Below are 20,283 nucleotides of genomic sequence, written 5' to 3'. Positions count from 1 at the left end.
AGGGAAATACAAGATTGGTGTGGGGGTAATATATTCTCGTTTTTGGAATGTTTTGAGAGCACTAATATTGAGGATACTTGGGTTCAAATTAGGAATAGCATTACAATTTCAGCAAGAGAAAAATTTGGGACACGCGGAAATACGTAATAACAAATCATGGTTCAACCAGAAATGCATCAAACTAAAGGAGAAGGGAAAAATAGGCGTATTTAAGAAAGGATATCAACCGCGGGTATACATTAAAGAGAGACGACGGGAAAATTCTTACTGATACAGATAGCATCTTAATAGATGGAAAGATATCTTTGACGATTTGCTTAACACGCAGCCAAAAACTAATGTTCGTTGGGAAAGGAAAATGCACAGCAGAACCACAAATTTCAGAGCCTAGTCGACAGAAGTAGAAATTGCTATAGAGAAATTAAAGAAACACAACTCTCCGGGTGTAGACAAAATTCCGGCTGAGTTAATTTTAGCTAGAGGGGAAAATTGTGGAACAATATAAACAAACTCATTCTCCTTATCTGAAACAAGCTGGAATTACCACAAGAGTGGAAAGAATGAGCCATTGTTTCAATTCACAAGAAAGGCGTCAAAGCGGATTGTAATAATTACGAGGCATTTCTCTTGTGTCAACATCTTATAACATCCTCTCAAACATTTTATTGGCAAGATTGATGCCATGCGCGGCTGAAATTCTTGGAGATTATCAATGTGGATTTAGACGAAACCAATCAACTATCGACCAGAAATTTACCATTCGAAAAATACTCGAAAAGAAATGTCAATACACTACCCCGGTACATCAATTATTTACTGATTTTAAAAAGGCTTATGACTCAGGAGATAAATATTATACAAAATTCTTGCAGAATTTGAAATACCGAAAATGCTAATTAGATGAATTAAGATCTGTTTAAATGAATCCCGAAGTAAAGTCAGAGTAGGAAAATTTTTGTCCACAAGCTTCCTCGTCGAGAATGGCCTGAAACAAGGAGACGCGTTGTCGACATATTATTCAACGTTGTTCTGAAGTACGCTATAAAGAAAAATCAAAGATGGCAACCAGGGCCCAGAGCTGAATGGTATTCACTAGGTTTTGACATATGCTGATGATGTAAATCTGATGGGAGGACAATAGAACGAAATGCAGAGACATTATTAGATGCTTGCAGGTTTAAATGTAAATGCTGAAAAAACTAAATCCATGGAAGTTCACTACGATAGAAATATTGCAAATTATGGATGCATCAAAGTATCAAATCATATTTCAGATAAAGTGGATACTTTGAAGTATCTAGGACCAATATTAACAGACCAAAATCATATCCACGAAGAAATTAAATGTCTACTGAAGCAGATAATTAGAAGGTCGTTCAAAATCGTTTTTCATCGCGAATTCAGTCGAAGAATTTGAAGCTCAAAATATACAAAACGATAATCAAGGCTGTTGTTCTGCATTGTTGTGAAGGATAGTCGCTTACTTTAAGGGAAGAACACAAACTGAGAGTATTTAAGAATAAAATCCTGAGACGACTATTCGGACCCAAGAGGAGCGGCAATCAGGAATGGCGGAAACTTCATAACGAGGAACTGCATATTTTACACCCTCTAACAAACATTGTTAGAGTCATCAAATCTAGGAAGTTCAGGTGGGCAGGGCATGTAGCGAGAATGAACGAAAGAAGGAACGTTTTCAAAGTTTTGACTGGAAATCCATTCGGAAAAGGTCCATTAGGAAGACCTAGACGCAGATGGAAGGAAAATATTAAGATGAATCTCCCAGAAATAGGGATAACAAATAGAAATAATAGATACGTATCCACAGAAAACATATCCTGGTGATACAACTAGTTGATGGAGAAAGGATTCCAATAAATTCCTTTAAATTGGAAGCTTTTCATATGTCAACGGAATAAAAAAAAAAATCAGTGGTAGTGGTCAGTCTTGGAAAAAAAATCGTTGGGTTAAGTTTTGATCCTTTTAGCCCCAACTCTACGTTTTCGAATATGTTATTATTCTCCTTGCTTACCTCAATTTTTAAATTCCCACGCAAACAGCATGTTGCGTGTGTATCTTCATTCATCGCATTTTCATACCTTCATTCTTACCATCGTGATTAATCTAATTGGGTAGAAAAGCGTGATTAACTCAGCAAACTCATCATCATCACAACGCTGAATCGTATTTAAGACTTTACCGTTTCCGATTTTGGTAACGCTTCTGCGTACACTATAAGTCATTACTCAACACCTTGTATATCACATCGTCATTAACAAATCATATAAAATAACTTTCTTTAAGTAATAATTAGAAACTTGTGGCTCCTATTAAAAATTTTGGGTTGCGAGCGGATCGAGCAATCAAATTTTTAACAAATATATTTCTTTGCAAACCGACAACAATATTGATTGAATAGGGCGCCAATACTTTTACGGAGCGCCGCGTCATTTGCTAATTTTCGACAGCTATTCTTTTTTCTTGCTCGTTCGGTGATCTCTTGCTATCAGCGCCCGGGAGACCGCTCCGCTCGCTACCCTAGCTACGGCTCTGCTCCCAAGTACCATTCCCGGCTGGAAAATATTGAAAAGATTTCACCTTAAATTTAGAGCTATGTCTCATATAGCCTCGGTGCTAAAACGGGATGCTAAAGTTTAATATGCAAACAAAATAATTGACCATGGGATGAAGATATCGATTTCTGCACAACGGCACTCCGTTTTCACGTTGCTCCGCATATTTCTTGAATTTTCCTTAATATGAGAACATTCACTACATATCTTCTTAACTTATGGTGTCAACTTTAAGGATTGCTGTTGTCCACTGACTATTATTTCTTCTCGCAATATATCTTATCCACAGTCAAACAAATGGTTTTATTTTCGAGGTAAATCCGTTACTCGAGACATTTTATGTGATCCAGACAGTTCTTTCCAATCTTTGGGAATAATCCTCACCATATATCTCTCTATGCTCCGTTGTATAGTCTGCAAATGAGAAACGTGTGATTTTGTTAGTTCTTGTGTCTCCAATTTAGCTGCAATTCATGATGAAGCTAAGCAAGCAGAGTGCATTCATTCACAATTTTACATTTTTTATCATGCCTGGCGAACTGAAATTTTAAAATATTATATTCAGTAAAAATTTGGAATTAAACGGGGATCGTATCTCTACATCTCTTTGGACTCGTCTGTGCTACACATACAATGTTTTGGAAATTATACATCGCAAAAATATAGAACAATATGAGAGCACAATTGCATGTGTTTGAAAGAATATAACATTATATTTGGTTGGCAACTCTGTTAGTTTGATGGTAGAGCATGTTAAACAATGTCGTCCTAATTCATTGATGTTTGCGGGGTACAAAAGTTTAGCGTACAGAGAGGGAGAGAGCTTTATTTATATAAAATTATGGTAGTCTTTGTGTGGGTGTATGTAGAAATGATGAGATTTTCGGTCCGCTTACCGTTGATTCCGGAGCGCTGGTTATTTAGTGTTTGCTTGAGTTGCCTCATTTCTCAGAGAATTCACTGAATGTTTGACCTTTCTTTTTCTTTTCCATGCCTCTTTCAATCTCTCTGCCTCTGCATTCCTCTTGCGTTCAATCACACAGTTTTCCTGGTGTGACCTTTAACTGGTTCATCAGAACAAATACGTATTTTTTTTCCTGAATCATGTAGTGTTAGTAGTGCATTAAACCTACATAACGTACTTTTCTTAAAGCTCAACTTCCTAACATGCGGATGATTTTACACCTCTTTTTACTGACTTACTATTAACATATTTTAATCTTAAGCAATATCTCTATTTACTAAGCCTGAAATAAAGTAGGTCCAAGCACTGCCAAGGAATATACAAAGTATAAACTCTGACAAAATTTGAAACCTCTGGTCGGGTTTCGAGAAAGTTTTTATCTTCTGACTATATAGTGCAATGGTTCGGAAATCTAGAATTGTCGTTAAATTTTGAGTTGAACTTTTACTTAAATTGTCGTAATTTTCTGATTGCCTGTGGGTCTGTAATGCTACAAAACAGTACAGAAGAGCATGTCTTCTTTAAGTAAAATAGTAACATGTCTTCCCATTTTATCTTAACATTAACATTTTCCCTGTGATCTTTTATGACACGTATTTAAAATCGAAGTCTAAGATACATGAAATAAAAGATTTAAAGTGCAGTGCTTGTACTGTATATTGAATTTTATTTGTGAAAGATGTGATACCAAAAATTAAAAATATGTTGGAAATATTAAGGAGCAACTATAAAGTTAATATCAATAAACTAATAATAATGGTCAAGTGAACATATGAATTAATGATTTGCCGAAATGACCTGAATCCATTTTGTGTAATAATAAATCCATATAAAATCAATCAATGATGGCTGCTGACACAATGTATTACTTTCATTTTGTGTGCTCAAAGTTATACTATATTTAGAGAGTTGGTAACAAGCATTCATTCACTGTTTTGATTCTAAGTTTTCTGTTGAGTGGCTATTTTGTATAGACGCCTAACCGTATTTCCAACTTTACAAAGATTTGTAATAAATGCTGTAGCTCCGTTATTCTTGACGATATTTATTTGAAGTGGAAACAGTTTGAAAAATAATTAAATGTATAATATTATATTTCTACCGCACATCTACAGCTAGTACATTACAAACATTTTTTTTTTTAAAAAAGTGTTGTGTGTTAAAATTTGAGAAACGAAAATTGTCATTTTTGAAATTAATAACTTGAAAAAAAAATCAGATTGGACGTATTTTTTTCTAGATGTAGGTTTCGTTGTATAATACCTTTTAAAACAGTTCGATACCTGAGAGTATCATCTTTTTTTGTTGTTTTCGAACATTATGAGTTTTTTAAAAACTTTTAATCAACTATATTCAACCTGAAATATCTCAAAAGGAATAGGCTTCAAAACACGTCAAATTTACACGAAAACATTATTTGCGATGTAACAATTTGCTAAAGTTTGGCCGCTAAGCTCTTACTGATTTTCGAGTAACGTTTCTTTCAAATGGTGAGATTCGGTTTGTTAGCAAAAATAGAAAATATATATTAAAATATCATATTTTAACGTCCGAAGTTTATGCCCTTTAGGCTAAGGAAGACGAACGACTGAGGCAAGTGAATAATGGAAGGGTGGAATGGGAATGTGGGTGGAAGCGGGAATACCTGAGAGAACCTACGAACACGATTTGTACGCCACAACTTACTTGGGCAAGGAGCGCATCAGAGGTGAGCGCTCTGCCACTGAGACATCGTGTCCCTTTTGTTTATTAGTAACTAAAGTATAACTAAACTGATAGTTCATTCTACAACTCGGGGCACAATGACTTAGTGGTAGAACACTTATTTCTAATGCGCGGGGTTCCTCGTTCGTTCCCCGGCCAAATAAATTTGTGGTGGATAACATCATGATCGTGAGTTTTATCCGCGTATTTCCGTTTCCTCCCACCTCCTTATTTCACCAATTCTTCCATCATCTTTGGCTTGCTTTATCGTCTCCCTTAGCCTAACAGACATAAACGTGCGACGTTAAACTTAAAGATTTAATTTATTGAAATTCTTTCTATAACTAAACTAGCATTTTAGGTATTAAAACGTTCAGTTCAATTGTGTATGTAGTTTATTGTAAAAATATTTCACTGAAACATACTAATTGTATATGATGTTTTGAAGAAAATAATTCTTAAAAATAAACGCTGTTTTGTCTTACGTAATTCGAGACTCCTTTATTAATACGAGATCCTATTTAGCTTACTTCCAATAAATATACAAAATAATTCAGATAAAAAATATCTTCTTTGAAGTCCGCGCGGCGGAACAGTTCCAGACGATTGCCTTTGTATTGAAACCAAGATTTATTTCGTTGGATGTAACTCTTTCAGCAAGTCATACTGGAGACTTGGTAACGCGTTGTTGTTATCACTTAAGTCCTTTCTAAATCTTGGGATACTCTGCCGACTATCTGTAGATATATATGCGTATGTACAGGTAGAGTGGATAAATTGGGAATTAGGAATAGCAATACCACATATACACTAACATGGAGATTATACCCTCGACTTCACTAAGCAGATGGTTGTTTGCACAGTACAGTTCCTATACAACCAATATAATTCCGTGTAATGTGTAATCTTTATTCCAAACTAATGAAGCGTATCTGTCTGTATGTGGATAATAATCTGGTGAAGTGGAAACATTGAATAAAAACGGAGGAAAATAACGATCTTTTTATTTCTTTTTTCATCCACATGGTCTCAAAATGTCTTTTCAAATCTCAAAATATGCCAGAATATGAGTGATGATTGCTATAAACCTAAGAAAACTATACTCAATAGATTTCACAACTGCTACAGGTCGAACGAATTGAGTATTAGAGAAAAATTCCATATGTACAGAAATCAGCAGATTTTGTTTTAGCAATAAGGCTTTGAGAAGGTAAAAATGGATTAACAGTTGTTTGTGTTTTTGTTTAAAGTGTGAATTTGATAAATAATATATATATAAACTATGTGATCAAAACTATCCCGAAACCTGGCTGAAAATCACTTACAATTTTGTGGTGCCCTCCATCGGTACTGCTGGGATTCAATATGGGATTGGCTCACCCTTAGCCTTGATGACAGCTTAAACTCTCGCAGGCATACTTTCAATCAGGTGCTGGAAAGTTTCGTGGGGAATGGCAGCCCATTCTGCACGGAGTGCTGAACTGAGGGGAGGTATCGATGTAGATCGGTGAGGTCTGGCACGAAGTCTGCGTTCCAAAACACCCCAAAGGTGTTCTATACGATTCAAATCAGAACTCTGTGCAGGCCAGTTGATTACAAGGATGTTATGGTCGTGTAACCACTCCGCCGCACTCCGTGCAGTATGAACAGGTGCTCGATCGTGTTGAAAGATGCAATCGCCGTCCCCGAATTGCTCTTCAACAGCGGGAAGCAAGAAGGTGCTTAAAACATCAATGTTGGCCTGCGCTGTGAGAGTGCCACGCAAAATAACAAGGGCTGCAAGCCTTCTCCAAGAAAAACACTACCACACCATAACACCACCACCTCCGAATTTTACTGTTGGCACTACACACACTGGCAGATGACGTTCACCGGGCATTCGCCATATCCACAAACTGCCAAACCCAGAATGTGCCACAAACTGCCACATTGTGTACCATGATTTGTCACTCCACACAACGTTTTTCTATTGTTCAATCGTCCAATATTTACGCTCCTTACACGAAGCAAGGCATCGTTTGGCATTTACTTGCGTGATGTGTGGCTTATGAGCAACCGCTCTACCATGAAATCCAAGTTTTCTCACCTCATGCCTAACTGTCATAGTACTTGGAGTGGGTCATGATGCAGTTTGGAATTCCAGTGTGATGGTCTCGATAGATGTCTCTCTATTACACTTTACGACCCTCTTCAACTGTCGGCGGTCTCTGTCAGTCAACAGACGAGGTCGTCCTGTACGCTTTTGTGCTGTACGTGTCCCATCACGTTTCCACTTCACTATCATATCAGACACAGTGGACCTAGGGATGTTTAGAAGTGTTAATATCTCGCGTACAGACTTCTGACAGAAGTGACACCCAATCATCTGACCACGTTCGAAGTCCGTGAGTTCCGCGGAGCGCCCCATTCTGTTTTCTCATTATGTCAAATGACTACTGAGGTTGCTGGTAATGAGTACCTGGCAGTAGGTGGCAATAGAATGCACCTAATATGAAAAGTGTATTTTTTGGGGATCTCCGGATACATTTGATCACATAGTATATATATATATATACACTAGGGTCCTATATGAGGGTTCTTAATATATGATTTCGATTTTTATAACGTAAACGAATGAATCAGATATCAAACTTTTTGCAGGAAGCAATATAACAGAAAGCCTATATTTAGAAAATAAATTAACAGTGTGTCTTATTTTGTCTTTATATTTTTAATTTCAAAAATGACAATTTGCTTTTCACACATTATAACTTTACACTCTTTCTATAAAGATTTTTGTAGTGTAGAAAACTTATATGTGCAGACGATATGAAATTTTGTACAATTAATTCTAGTCCGAATTATTTTTGCTTGAAATGAATATTTTCAAAAGTAACAAAACCACAGCCTTTAAAACAAAGTGCAAAATAAATTTATTACCTATATAAAATGACAGTTCAGAGCAAAACTGAGTATCTACAAAATGAATGAATCCTTGTTTTCAACTATTTGAATATGTACATCTTTGTATACAAAACTGTTTAAAAAATAAGTCTTGTTAATAACCTTTTAATCTGAAATTGGAAGATTTCCAATGGATTGAGCCATATATATATATAAAGTTAATAAAAACATAGAAAGTAAAGAAGCGAGTCAAGTATATCTAATTATTTGAATTGTGACTTAAATAAAATACAAAGTTAACGAAGATGAATAAATTAGTATAAAATATGTTCTAATAAAATAATACAGGTTTAAAATGGTAATTCTGCTTCAAAAGCTACATAACATATTTTTTGTATCGGAATATAATATTCAAATATTGAATGTTCCTTGTTCACTTTAGGTAATTCCAAGATATCACATAAAAATATCAATATTTTGTTAACAATTTTCCTAACTGGCATACTTAATTTAAGAATGAAACTGTTTTGCTCTTGTACCGGTATATTTAATTGAGTATAGAATTAAACTTACTTAAGATGAATCGTAGCATGAAAAAATCAAAATGTTACTTTTTCAATTTAAGGAAAAACTTACTTTTAAAAACATATACCAAATGTAACATTATATATTCAGATCACTAATTAGATTACAACATTAAAAGGGTAGTTTTATAGTGTTGTCCAAATATTATATGACAACAATTCTGAAAATGTTTTTAATCTTTTTGAAACATAAAATTAATTTCAATTTAATATTTAATTATGTTTACTTCTTTGCAGATACACCTCCTGAAATTGGACGTTCATACAGGAGCCAGTTAATGGAATTTTGGAACAAAATTCTTCCTGACATATTGAAAAATCCTTCCCTTGCAAAAGCAAATTTATCTCCACGACTTCCCATTACTCGGCGTCCAATGACCCCACTCTTTCCTCAGTCAACTCAAATTCCACCTCCTTGGGTGCGTCGATATCCTGATCATCCCACCCCACCGTTTGATCCAAAGAAAATAATCAAAGATCATGATTTTAATAACCCTTTCAATAATCCAATTAACAAAGTCTTCCCTCCTGAAAAGACACAAATTTCAGACATTTCTAAAGAGAAGCCCGGCATGATGGATGGTCCATCCGATGCAAAAACATCGGAAGCAAAAATTAATTTACCGACCACACACCACGGTGAGAGTTCCATAGCGCTTAGTATTGTAATCGTCGTTGGAATTAGCTTACTAGTTGTTAATATATGTGCCTTTGCAGGGATTTACTATCAAAGAGACAAATTGAAATTGCAAGAAAGATTGCTAAAGAAAAAATATAAGGTTGCAGGTGAGGATGACCCACACCTTAAGGAAGTTGTTAAAGACAAAGCAACTCCTAAAATGTTTAATTTTCTCGACAAAGCTTCTACACAACGAAATCATGGCACTATTCCAGAGGAAGAAATGTTGGAGGAAGAACAACGCAGACGCAGGTGGTTAGCACGCCAGTGTAGTATAAGCACTCTCGATCCACAGACGAAAGTCAGAGAATGGATTGCACAAGATTTCATACAAAAGTATTCCCCAAAGTTCTTTCGCAGACCAGATCCAAAAGTACCAAAAGAAGAAGCTAGTACAGACACATCATTAGATAAGATATCGATAGCAACCGTGCAACAAAAACCGATGAAGTTAACTAAGAAGGTTTCCATAGCCATAGACGCTACGCCTACAGGTCGGCAGACTGAAGTCGAGGAACCATCGGAAATTCTTAGTCAAGGAAAAGAAAGAAAGCAATCTCTTCCAGAAAGCGAGCAATCGAAACTACAAGATGAAATTTTACCAGATTCTGCGATGGGAAAGCAAGAACTTAGAAGAAGTTCCACTACTATCAACATTATTCCTAAAGTTCCTCAGGAGCCAACAGTTATAATTCAAAATCAGATTCCGATGCAAACTTTCCCAAACTCTAATACGCTTCAAAGACAAAAGTCGGCTCCTGCAGCAGCAGCTCCTGTTGATGTTAATGTTACATCTTTAGATGAAAATGCTCCTCCAATACAGGAGAAGCACGGCGATACATTACAGAGCATTAAGAAACTAAATTACCCCAAAGTTCTTCCCGATCTACCTATAAATCAACCCCATCAGGAACAACTTTCTCCGGCCAAAGCTGTGGCTGCGAAGAGACGGTCTCTTCCTCCTCAATCTCAGTTACTTATTTTACCTTTACCACCACAAAATCAAACGCACTCTCTAGGGAGAGGTTCAACATCTCAACCAACTACTCCAGTTCACAAAGTTATGCAAGACTCTCAAACGCAGACATTTTCATCAGGAATTCCTCCTCCACCACCTCCAAGGGGAACGTCCAGTCTAAAGCGCCACCAAAGTGCCCATGAAGGTAATTTATCACCTGATCCTAAGTCGTATTCGTCCGGAGATAATAATAATAAAAGGCAAACTAATAAAACGAAATCGGAGCAGGGAAAAGTAGAGAAGGTGCAGCCTCGTGTAATTATAAAGCCTACAATATCTAAGAAACCAGCAGCACAGCGCCAACAAGATCATGCTCGAGTATCACAAAATATCGTTTCTGTGTCTGATTCATGTTCACCAACAAAAAGCATAACTGGAAGCCAAACATCATCTCCAGTCAAAAGCATTGTCAGTAGCTCCCCTGCTTCATCACCAACAAAAAGCATTTTGAGCAGTTCACCCACAACTTCTCCCATTAAAAGTATAATACATTCTCCTTCCACACCCTCTAAAGGTCTTATTAGTGATCAAACTCCCACATCCTCAAATAGTAATATTACTTCATCGTCACCTACGAAGAGCAATCTTAACACAACATCCACTTCCCCGCCTATTAAAAGCGTAACAAACAAACAACATCAGATTCCTTCACCCACGAAAGGAATCACTACTAACCAGTCAACCATAGTGAGTAACCAAACATCTCCTGCACCACAAGGTAACCAATCAAAGAAACCAGATGGTGTAGAATTAAACAAAGAATCAAAGAAGACGAATGAGCAACAACCACAACCAAGAAGATCAAGTGCGTCACATCCAAAAGATTGGTATGTTCAATATAACCAATCTTTTCTATCAAAAGCTGTGGATGAAGGTTAAGATTCATTACATGTTTCATTCGTGTTAAATGACAATTGAAACTTCTGATTAGTCTTAGTGTTTAGACTAACTATTGTTAGACTTTACACAAAAACGACTTTGAACTTATAGAAAATTTAATAAGCACAGTTTAAGCAATCATTCGTAATTTGTGCTAAGTAACGAATTGGATTGCTTTAGTTTGACCCAATGATGACGTAAGGTCTTTAAGAGATTGTGCGTGTTCGTTGGTGCTTAGAAATATTAAGAAAATGAAAACATAAAAGCTTCTGTTACTAAATTCCTTAAACCGAGTGTAGACTGTATTTTTTGACAATGTAGTGAGTAGACTACCTACTTCTGATTAAATACATTGTAAACATCTACAGTATGTACGATGTATTGTATGTATAGAAGGATAAGCTGGTAATATATTGTGTGAGCTTAGGAAGCAGAAATTGGAGTGATTAAGAGGTTTTGTGTCTCAGGGAATGCAACACAAATCTAATAGTGGACCTTATATTTTGTATTGTAATCGTTTAATATCGTTAAACTTACGGACTTAATAAAACGATTTTTGTACTTGATGATGGACGTTTTGAACTGAACTAGTTTGTACTTGTTTTTTGAATAGGATGTTTGTATATAAGTAATGTTTCTTAATTGATCATTTTGTGTTATTATTTTATTAATAGGTATACAATGTAATGTTATTTTAGAGAATAAAGAAATAAGTACTAACTTGATTTGAATCATACTTTATGCATTGACTTTTCTACAAATTAATAATTTTAAGTTCCTTTAGTTAAGTATTTATTTAAACTATCTAAGTGCTTAATATGGAAACAATACCTATGAAATTTGCTCAATTGCCAGACCCATTTCATGTTTCTCTTACTGATTAAGCTACCCCTTTAAAAAAAAAGCTAGTTAGTATTCAATTGTATTCCTATTTAGTAATACATCGAAATAAAAATACTCACGATGGTTTCTAAAGAATAATGCACAACATAATCTTGGAATGATGTCTAAATGTAAATTTAAACGTTATCAAATAGACTTTTCTTAGGGCAGCTACACTTGCATCCGTACAGAAATAACATATTTGTTTTTCTATATATTAAATCTTAAATATAAGAGTGAAACAAACACTCTATCAAATAGTGTTTATTTTCTGAAACTCATGTAATAATCTTGAATTTCTGAGATAAATTAAAACAACATTAATGCTGTTATTTTAAATTTTAATAAAAGTAAATGAATCATGCAATTGCCTACAGTTCATAAGACCTCGACCTGAGGACTATCTATCCTTAGGTATCATTAAAAATGTGCCTTTCGATAATTTGGAAGAAAACAATCTTCGCATAGAATTGAAATCCTTAATTGTATGTGTTGAAGACAAATAAAAAAGAAATGATATAAAAATTTGATCTGATTACTGTTTAAAAAGGACGTAATTGTATTTTTCCTGAAAATTATGATATTTTTATTAATGAATCGAATTTACTGTTGATTGCCAACAGGGCTCAATGTAGTTTGCCGCATGCTACTTTTCTAATAGTAAGTCATAGAAATGTATTGTACATGGATTACTGATACCATTATTAAGCATGGTTTTATTTTTTTTTTTTTAATATTGAACTACAGTATTTGTTTCTAAGTTAATGTATTCAAATAAGATGAGTTTTGTTTTCCTTATAACACTGGTATTTACAACAGGGTCAGACATATTATGATGATGTAACTTTTATTAAGTAACAAAAGTTAATAAAATAAATTTATTCAAAATTGTCTTCTTTTTTTTTTAAAAAAAAGATAAACTTTTCATTTAAAGTTAGAATGACAAAATATGTCTGTATTTTTGCCATTATTATATTCTTACTATTGACGTACATGTTGAATATATTATACGTATAATGTAAAACTGTATGCAGTATATGTGAAATCTGTCCTTTGTGTTTCTATGAAAATGTAAAATATCGTTTATATATCCATGCAGAAATGTAAGGATGAGAGTAACATAACAATAAATGTGGCCAAGTTTATAATCACCATAGAACAGTTAAATACACGAAACGTGCAAATGAACATGATTTTAATAAGACTTAACACGTTACGAAATCTAATTGTCAGCAAACTATAACAGAAATACGTAAAAGAAAATATAATGAATAGTTTTCTTCTAACACTCATTTTTCTGTAAATAACCATCTTTGATCAGACCACTTTGTTTTGTCAAACCAATTTATTATAAAGTTCTTTCTTTTTCAGTGAAATATGTCGTGTCGAATATAAATTTATTTTACTGACATATGCAGTGTTTTATTAAAGAAACATAGACGTTTTATCCTGACACAATTCTCATATTTGTGTAACAATTCTGACATTTAAAACAAGCATAATACTCAAATAATACTTTTGTTTCTTTTTTTTAAATTTTAATCAATACCAATTGATTATTCAGTAAAAGAGGAATGTCAATAAAGACTTGTTTGATTTTCCGTGTTTCATTTTTCCTTGTTTGTCTGAACCTCTTTCGCAGAATACTACGTCTGTCAAACTTTTACCACGATTTTATATGTTCGGAAATGTTTAATTTAGGCGTGAATATCGTTGATGTCGCAACAAAATTAATTTAACTTAGAATATTGGATACACAAAAGTAAAATAGCCTGCATGTGTATATTTCTGTAAATTGCATTTCATAACAAAACGGCGACTTAAAGGAGACGGACTTAACTTACTCGTACCTCGTCTTCGTCAATCTATGAACAACTACATACAATATGGAGGAGGTTAAATTAACGTCTATATTTGATATGGACAGTTTTAGATATGATTTTAAGTGGTTTAATATTCATGGACTATATTACTGGCATTCAATATCAAATTGTAAGTGTAAACTAAGTAAAGAAGAAGAAATATTTTATAGTTAGATAGACATTATTCAAAAGAAACGTCGTATATCTGTGCAGAAATACAGTAAAAGCTCTGAATAACCAACACTTATGGAATTTTATTATTTGTCTATAAACGTGTGGTGTCCGTTATGAAGATTTCACAGAACTTTAGATTACTCAGCAAGTCCGATAAGTGTATGCAGTATACAGAAAATGCATTAGTTATAAATATAAGTCAATGTGAAAACAATGTACTAAATGCTCGAATTAAAACAAATATTCATCTCTGTACAGAAACAAATAAAAGTACCGTTTGCTAATTTGATTTTATGAGCTTCAAAATATGTTGATATCTGGTAATTTCTTTCATAAGTACATGCCACCTCTTGTAAAAATTCTTTAATTCTAATACTGACTTAATAAGTGTAAAGGGAACTCAGTAAGTACATTATTATTAATGAACTGAAGGTCTACTGTGGACAGATAATAATTTTCAGTTCAGTTTGTAATTATTCTTATGCTGGTCACGACCCAATCATTAACTAATGACAATGATGTTTTGTCGGGATGGAACATTTTGTCTCCTGTACTGTATCACAGATTGATTTTCAAATTGCGAAAATTATTTTCTGTGCTAAAGGTGTAGAAACATATAGTAATTTCTGTTCATCATGAAAATATTAAGAGTGAATGATAAAAGAAGGAACTGTTCATGTCCTTATCCAAGAGTGAGAGTAAAGGAAAGGGTTCTGTCCCGTAATAATTCATATTTCTTTTCAGCAAAAATATATCTGTTCATAAAATGGAGATGTACGTTAAAGATGTTTCACTGTTTATGTAAACCAGAAAACACAAGTTAAATCAGCATCCATCTCGAATATGTTGGCGATTACTCCACAGGTTGTTAGATGAGATTGCTTGTTTCTCCTCTGATGGGAGGTCTTTTCCTACTTTGATGTCACCAGGGAGAAGAGTTTATGTTACCATTTCAAAAGGGTTAATTTCAGAGGAAGATTCTGTTGAATCTACCATAGTCTTTCCTGATTGATTTTTCCTATGTAGTGGGGCGCGGTGGCTCAGTAATAGAGCGTTCACCTCTGGTGCTTGGGGTCCCGGGTTCGATCCCAGCCCCCGCCAAGTGAACTTTGTGGTGGACAAACACCGTGCTCGTGAGTTTTCTCGGGGTACTCCCGTTTCCTCCCACTTTCTTCATTTCACTCATCTCTCATTATCACCGTCTCCTTTAGCCTAACCGGCATAACCGTGGGACGTAAAACTCAAAGATTTCATTTTTTTCCTATGTATCCAACAACTCGCAATAATACATTATTGAATAGTGAAATTGGACGTATCAGCCATGGTTACTTCATAGAGCCTGAAATACAAACAAAAGTTATGTTATTAAACTGCATAGGCGTTGTGAACATAGTGTAAGGAGATATATCAGCAATTGTTTACTTCATAGAACCTGAAGGGCTGTTGGATTGCTCTTTTGCAAGTGAAAACTATTTCCTAATTGAGTTATAACTAAAATATATTTCGTGCACAAAATTGAAAACAAAAAATATGTATTGGGTGTAATTGAATATTGTGGCTGGTCTATAGTTCTCTATTAAGAAATGAGCACGGAATAAACTGTCATGAAATATGGTGTCAATACTGGACACAACGGAACATTTTTTCTGTAGTTATTAACAATGAGTTTTATGTAAAAAGTGAAAGTCCTTAATGCATGTCCAATCCATTGAATATTAATGCCAGATGTTTGAATCTTTCAAGTGAACTTCGCTGATTTTTTTTATTTAAGTAGCTACAGAATAGTCTGAAAATGCTGAATGAACACCAAGAAGTGTATGAGTAAGGAATGGACATGACAAATGGCAGTGAACGTAAGAGAATCAGTTAACTACTTTGTTACACATGGCATAGGATTATTTATTTTATACAAATTGTTACCACTGAACAGACTGTAACCGTATTTTACATGTCACAATACTACATGGTTTTATGTTTAAAACTGTAATATAAGAATGTTCTTGACATATGGCAAGCGCATCGAATAACATCTACATATTCCTTCATCAGAAATTTAATAGTATCACAGATTATCACTAAATGTTGCTTTCCATTCGAAATCGAAATGGACAATTATATTATGTTCATTTTTCAAGTGAAAAATCCATAATGCGAAGATTGTTGAACTTTTTACTTTCTCGATAAGATGTAACTTCCCTATTAAGTGTGTAAATAAAAGGGCCCGCGGCTTTTCGGTTCAAATTTGATCACAATGTATTTCTGAGGTCCCAAATAGTGTTTTCAGAAATTTTCAGAGCGTGGAAACTTCAAATCGTTGCCCAACATTTCGATGGAACTACAAACTATGATCAGGGTAAAAAAAAAAGTTTCACTTCAAATTGGACAGTACAGGCTCCATGTAGTGCCCTTCAGAAAATTGCAAATTGTGGAAGCCTCAACAATTTGTCCAATGTGAGGATTTTACTGTAATACTGGTGCAGTATGCACATACATAGGAAATAAGACTGATACTATTGTCTGAGTAGGAATATGAAGACTAAGTATATATCAGTAAATCAATTCACACGCAATTACAGTGTTTGACTGTAATTACAAGTATGTAGGATACATTAAATAGAAAACAAATATGTTGGCAAATAGGACAACTACATGGAAAAGAAAGCACTGCAATGGTATGTATATAAAACAGACCATGCAAATAGGAACAACAGACGCAAATGCAAAATATATGTGTCACCTAGCCTAGTGCCATGGCAGCGCTAGATGCGAATGTGGTCATCATGATCCTGAAGACAAATACTTGATGTGTCTGAAAATACAGTATATTATCATTTAGATCTTCAAGCGCTACATTCGTGATACCGTGGAGTCTCTCATACCTATGTTGTGCGATCAGCAATACCCACAGTAATTGATCCATGCAAATGCTCCACTTTTCCAGGCCACGTAGGATTGTTTGTGGGAACACTAAACACTGTTCAAAGCCTTCAGTGCTTCCACCAGAGGGTGGGATCCTCGATCCGCTAGAACCATACATATAAGCTGCCTGCCCCCATGGCACATGGTATGGAGTGGTCTTTAAAATCCGACGTGCCATTTCTTACTGACTTAGAGAAATGATCAAGTGCATATGCGCAGCACTGTAGCCGCATGCAATTCAAAAACCACAATCGCTATACGCCACTATTTTTCTGCTATCAAAGGCAAAAGAACTGTTGAGCTGTCATATTTGAACAGACATCTTTAGATCATACGCACACACTCAAGCCACACCAACTTTCATTTACCACTAATCCGTTTCCTGCGCGTCCTCCACTTGCTCTCACTACATGGCATACCCAGCGCCTCTGTTTCTTCCCGGTGCCGTCATGCTAACCAATTGTTTATCCTTGCATACTCTAAATATTATGCAGATTTGGGCTTCCTACGATGGCTAACATTATTTACAATTATATATATCAATCAAATTAGGCTCGAATAGACTGAAAAGTCCATGCGGTATAAAACGGAAATTATTGTTTGACTTTTAAGCCCAAATTTTACCGAAGCATGTGCATCTCAAATAGGCCAAAGTTTTAAAACAACACAGAATTATCTTAGATATATTTTCTGGTTTACATCATTAGTAAAAGGCAATAACCTCGTTTCCTAACTGCTATAATAATAATAATAATAATAATAATAATAATAATAATAATAATAATAATAATAATAATAATAATAATAATAATAATAATAATAATAATAATAATCTTCTCCAATATTTCACCAACAGAAAAGAAACCAATAATCTATTTAATGTAACATGTGATGCAGATACAAAAGCTACGGTCATGACTGCTGTAACTAGCAATGACAGAGTTCACCACAAACTGAATCAGATGAACAAAAGCATTGCAAATGGATATCAAATTAATTCTATGGAACCTTTAAGAGTCATTTAGAGGACAGTAACACAGATAAAATCAACTGCTGGGCTAAAGAAAACTGGACTCTTTCCTCAAACAGTAGGATTTATGATAGCCATACAGGCCTACTCGAAAATACTATAAATGCATATTGAAGCAAGAGATATCGAACTAAAAATGCAGAATATACAGAGATTCGTCAGAAACAATCAAATATGTCACACGTTAAGGCGTATAATGGCTCCTACAGACCATTTAAAAAGGCACAACATTGTTGCAAAAAGATTTCACCAATCTGTAGGTTCATTACATGGAACTAATCACTGATACCAAGCCATACCACAAATACTAGCCAAGTCTAATATTTGAAAATGTTAAAAGCGAACTCCACTAGGATCTAGATATCAGAACAGATGTAACGGTACCAGCAAACAGACCCAACATCACTATTATCAATAAAATAGACTCAGAAGAAACCCTAATAGATGTAGCAGTTTCATTGGCTCATAACATACATGCAATATTTATCACGAAAATAAGCAAATATTAACAACTGACAGACGAAGTCAAAATGTTCTGGAAACGTCAGAAAGTTACAGTAAGACCAATCATTATTTCAACTACAGCAATTGTCCCTAAAAGTATTGTAACACAACTTAAACAGATAAACACAAAGCATCTCCTAACAAATCTACAAAAAGCAGTAATACTAGACACCTGGCATATGGTTAGAAATTTCTTTGGAGAAGAACTCTTCAAGTAATCTCCACTTGCCAGAGATGGCCGTCGCATTACTAAGCTGAAACCGGCTTAAGCCGAGATATAATAATAATAATAATAATAATAATAATAATAATAATAATAATAATAATAATAATAATAATAATAATAATGGTACAACTTGTCAGGCTCATATGGACTATCATCTAATATTCGAAACTGCGTTATAATTTACAAGTTTTTTTCCTCCACGCAAGCTTCGTCGTTTGTGTATGCCTTCACTAGCGTCTAAATTAACAAACCTAAAAATTTACAAACGTTCCTTCAAGTGACAATCACAGTTCGTAAAATTCCACAAAATGTAACGTCTCATACTATTAAGAATCTTTGTTTCTAAACAAATTTTACATTTCTACTGTCAAAAATTTTCTAAAACCACTGACACTAAGTATATAATAAGTCAAATTACATCAAAAGAAGTGCAGAATACCTCCATTATCACTCGCCCTATGTAAGATAAAGTACACCCATTGCCACCCGCAGCGGGAGGCAACGGAGCAGTTGTTCTTCCTGGATTTCCGAGAGGTGTTCAGTTCTCGGATGAGCATGTCAACACATACTAACTTGTTTACTCACATACTATAATACTTAATATATTTATAGTAAATACGATAGTTCTATACTTTACTATAGCAAATATGGATATGTGCGTAAATAACAGATGTTTCATATCTATATTAATATGTGCACATTTCCTTCAAAGTGTGTTTATCGGTCTTTTCCCCTTGGAAGAAAATCCTGCAGGCATCCCTGCGAATAACGAAAATAGATTATAATAATTATTTCTAGTATTCACGATCTGAACATTTTTCGTTAACATTGTTACTATGAGACCTAGACAACACTTGTGGTTAATTTACAATCAAGTGATTGCGGGCTGTTTTATCTACTCCACCTGTTGATGGTAAATTCCATCGTATTTTTGAGCAAACTTTTTCAGTTTTCTGAGGTCTAAAATTTCCTGAAACCAATACTTAGGAGTTCAGAAATAGGTGATAAGACTGAAGCCGAAAATCTTTTGGCCTTTTATCATAGACGGTAATTATATCGTAATTTAGAACAATGCTCGACATTCCTGGGCCCTGAAATTTTCTGGAAACACTATGGGGATATCGGGAACTCATTGTAATGAAATTTGAACGGAAAACACTCGGACCCTTTTATTTATCAATCCCATAGATGGAGCATTTTATCGAAATTCTGGGCACTTTTTGTGTTTCCGCGGTGTGAAAGTTTTTTAAAACAGTACTTGGGACCTCATGAACACAATATGATCAAATTTGGACGAAACAATCTCGAACTGTTTAATGTGCTCTATGCCTATAGATGGTAAATTCAATAGTAATTTTGGAAAAGTTTTTGAGGTTTCTGTGGTTTGCAATTTTTTTGTAAA

The 20,283-nt window shown here is 34.6% G+C and overlaps 1 protein-coding gene across 2 annotated transcripts in view; it reads left to right on the top strand.

Annotated features, from left to right (window-relative positions):
* The window catches only part of LOC145693438 (uncharacterized), a 683,742-nt gene extending 670,210 nt beyond the window's left edge, over positions 1-13,532 (top strand). For both annotated transcript variants that reach the window (XM_081769432.1, XM_081769433.1), the window contains one exon: positions 8,946-13,532. In XM_081769432.1, coding sequence (XP_081625558.1) covers positions 8,946-11,284 — 2,339 coding nt within the window. In that variant the 3' untranslated portion in view covers positions 11,285-13,532. The remainder of the gene's footprint in view (positions 1-8,945) is intronic.
* The last annotated feature ends 6,751 nt before the right edge of the window (positions 13,533-20,283 follow it).

Source organism: Thermobia domestica, chromosome 8, assembly GCF_964235325.1.
Source record: "Thermobia domestica chromosome 8, izTheDome1.hap1.1, whole genome shotgun sequence".
NCBI classification, from domain to species: Eukaryota; Metazoa; Arthropoda; class Insecta; order Zygentoma; family Lepismatidae; genus Thermobia; species Thermobia domestica.
This window is presented reverse-complemented; position numbering and strand designations above follow the sequence as displayed.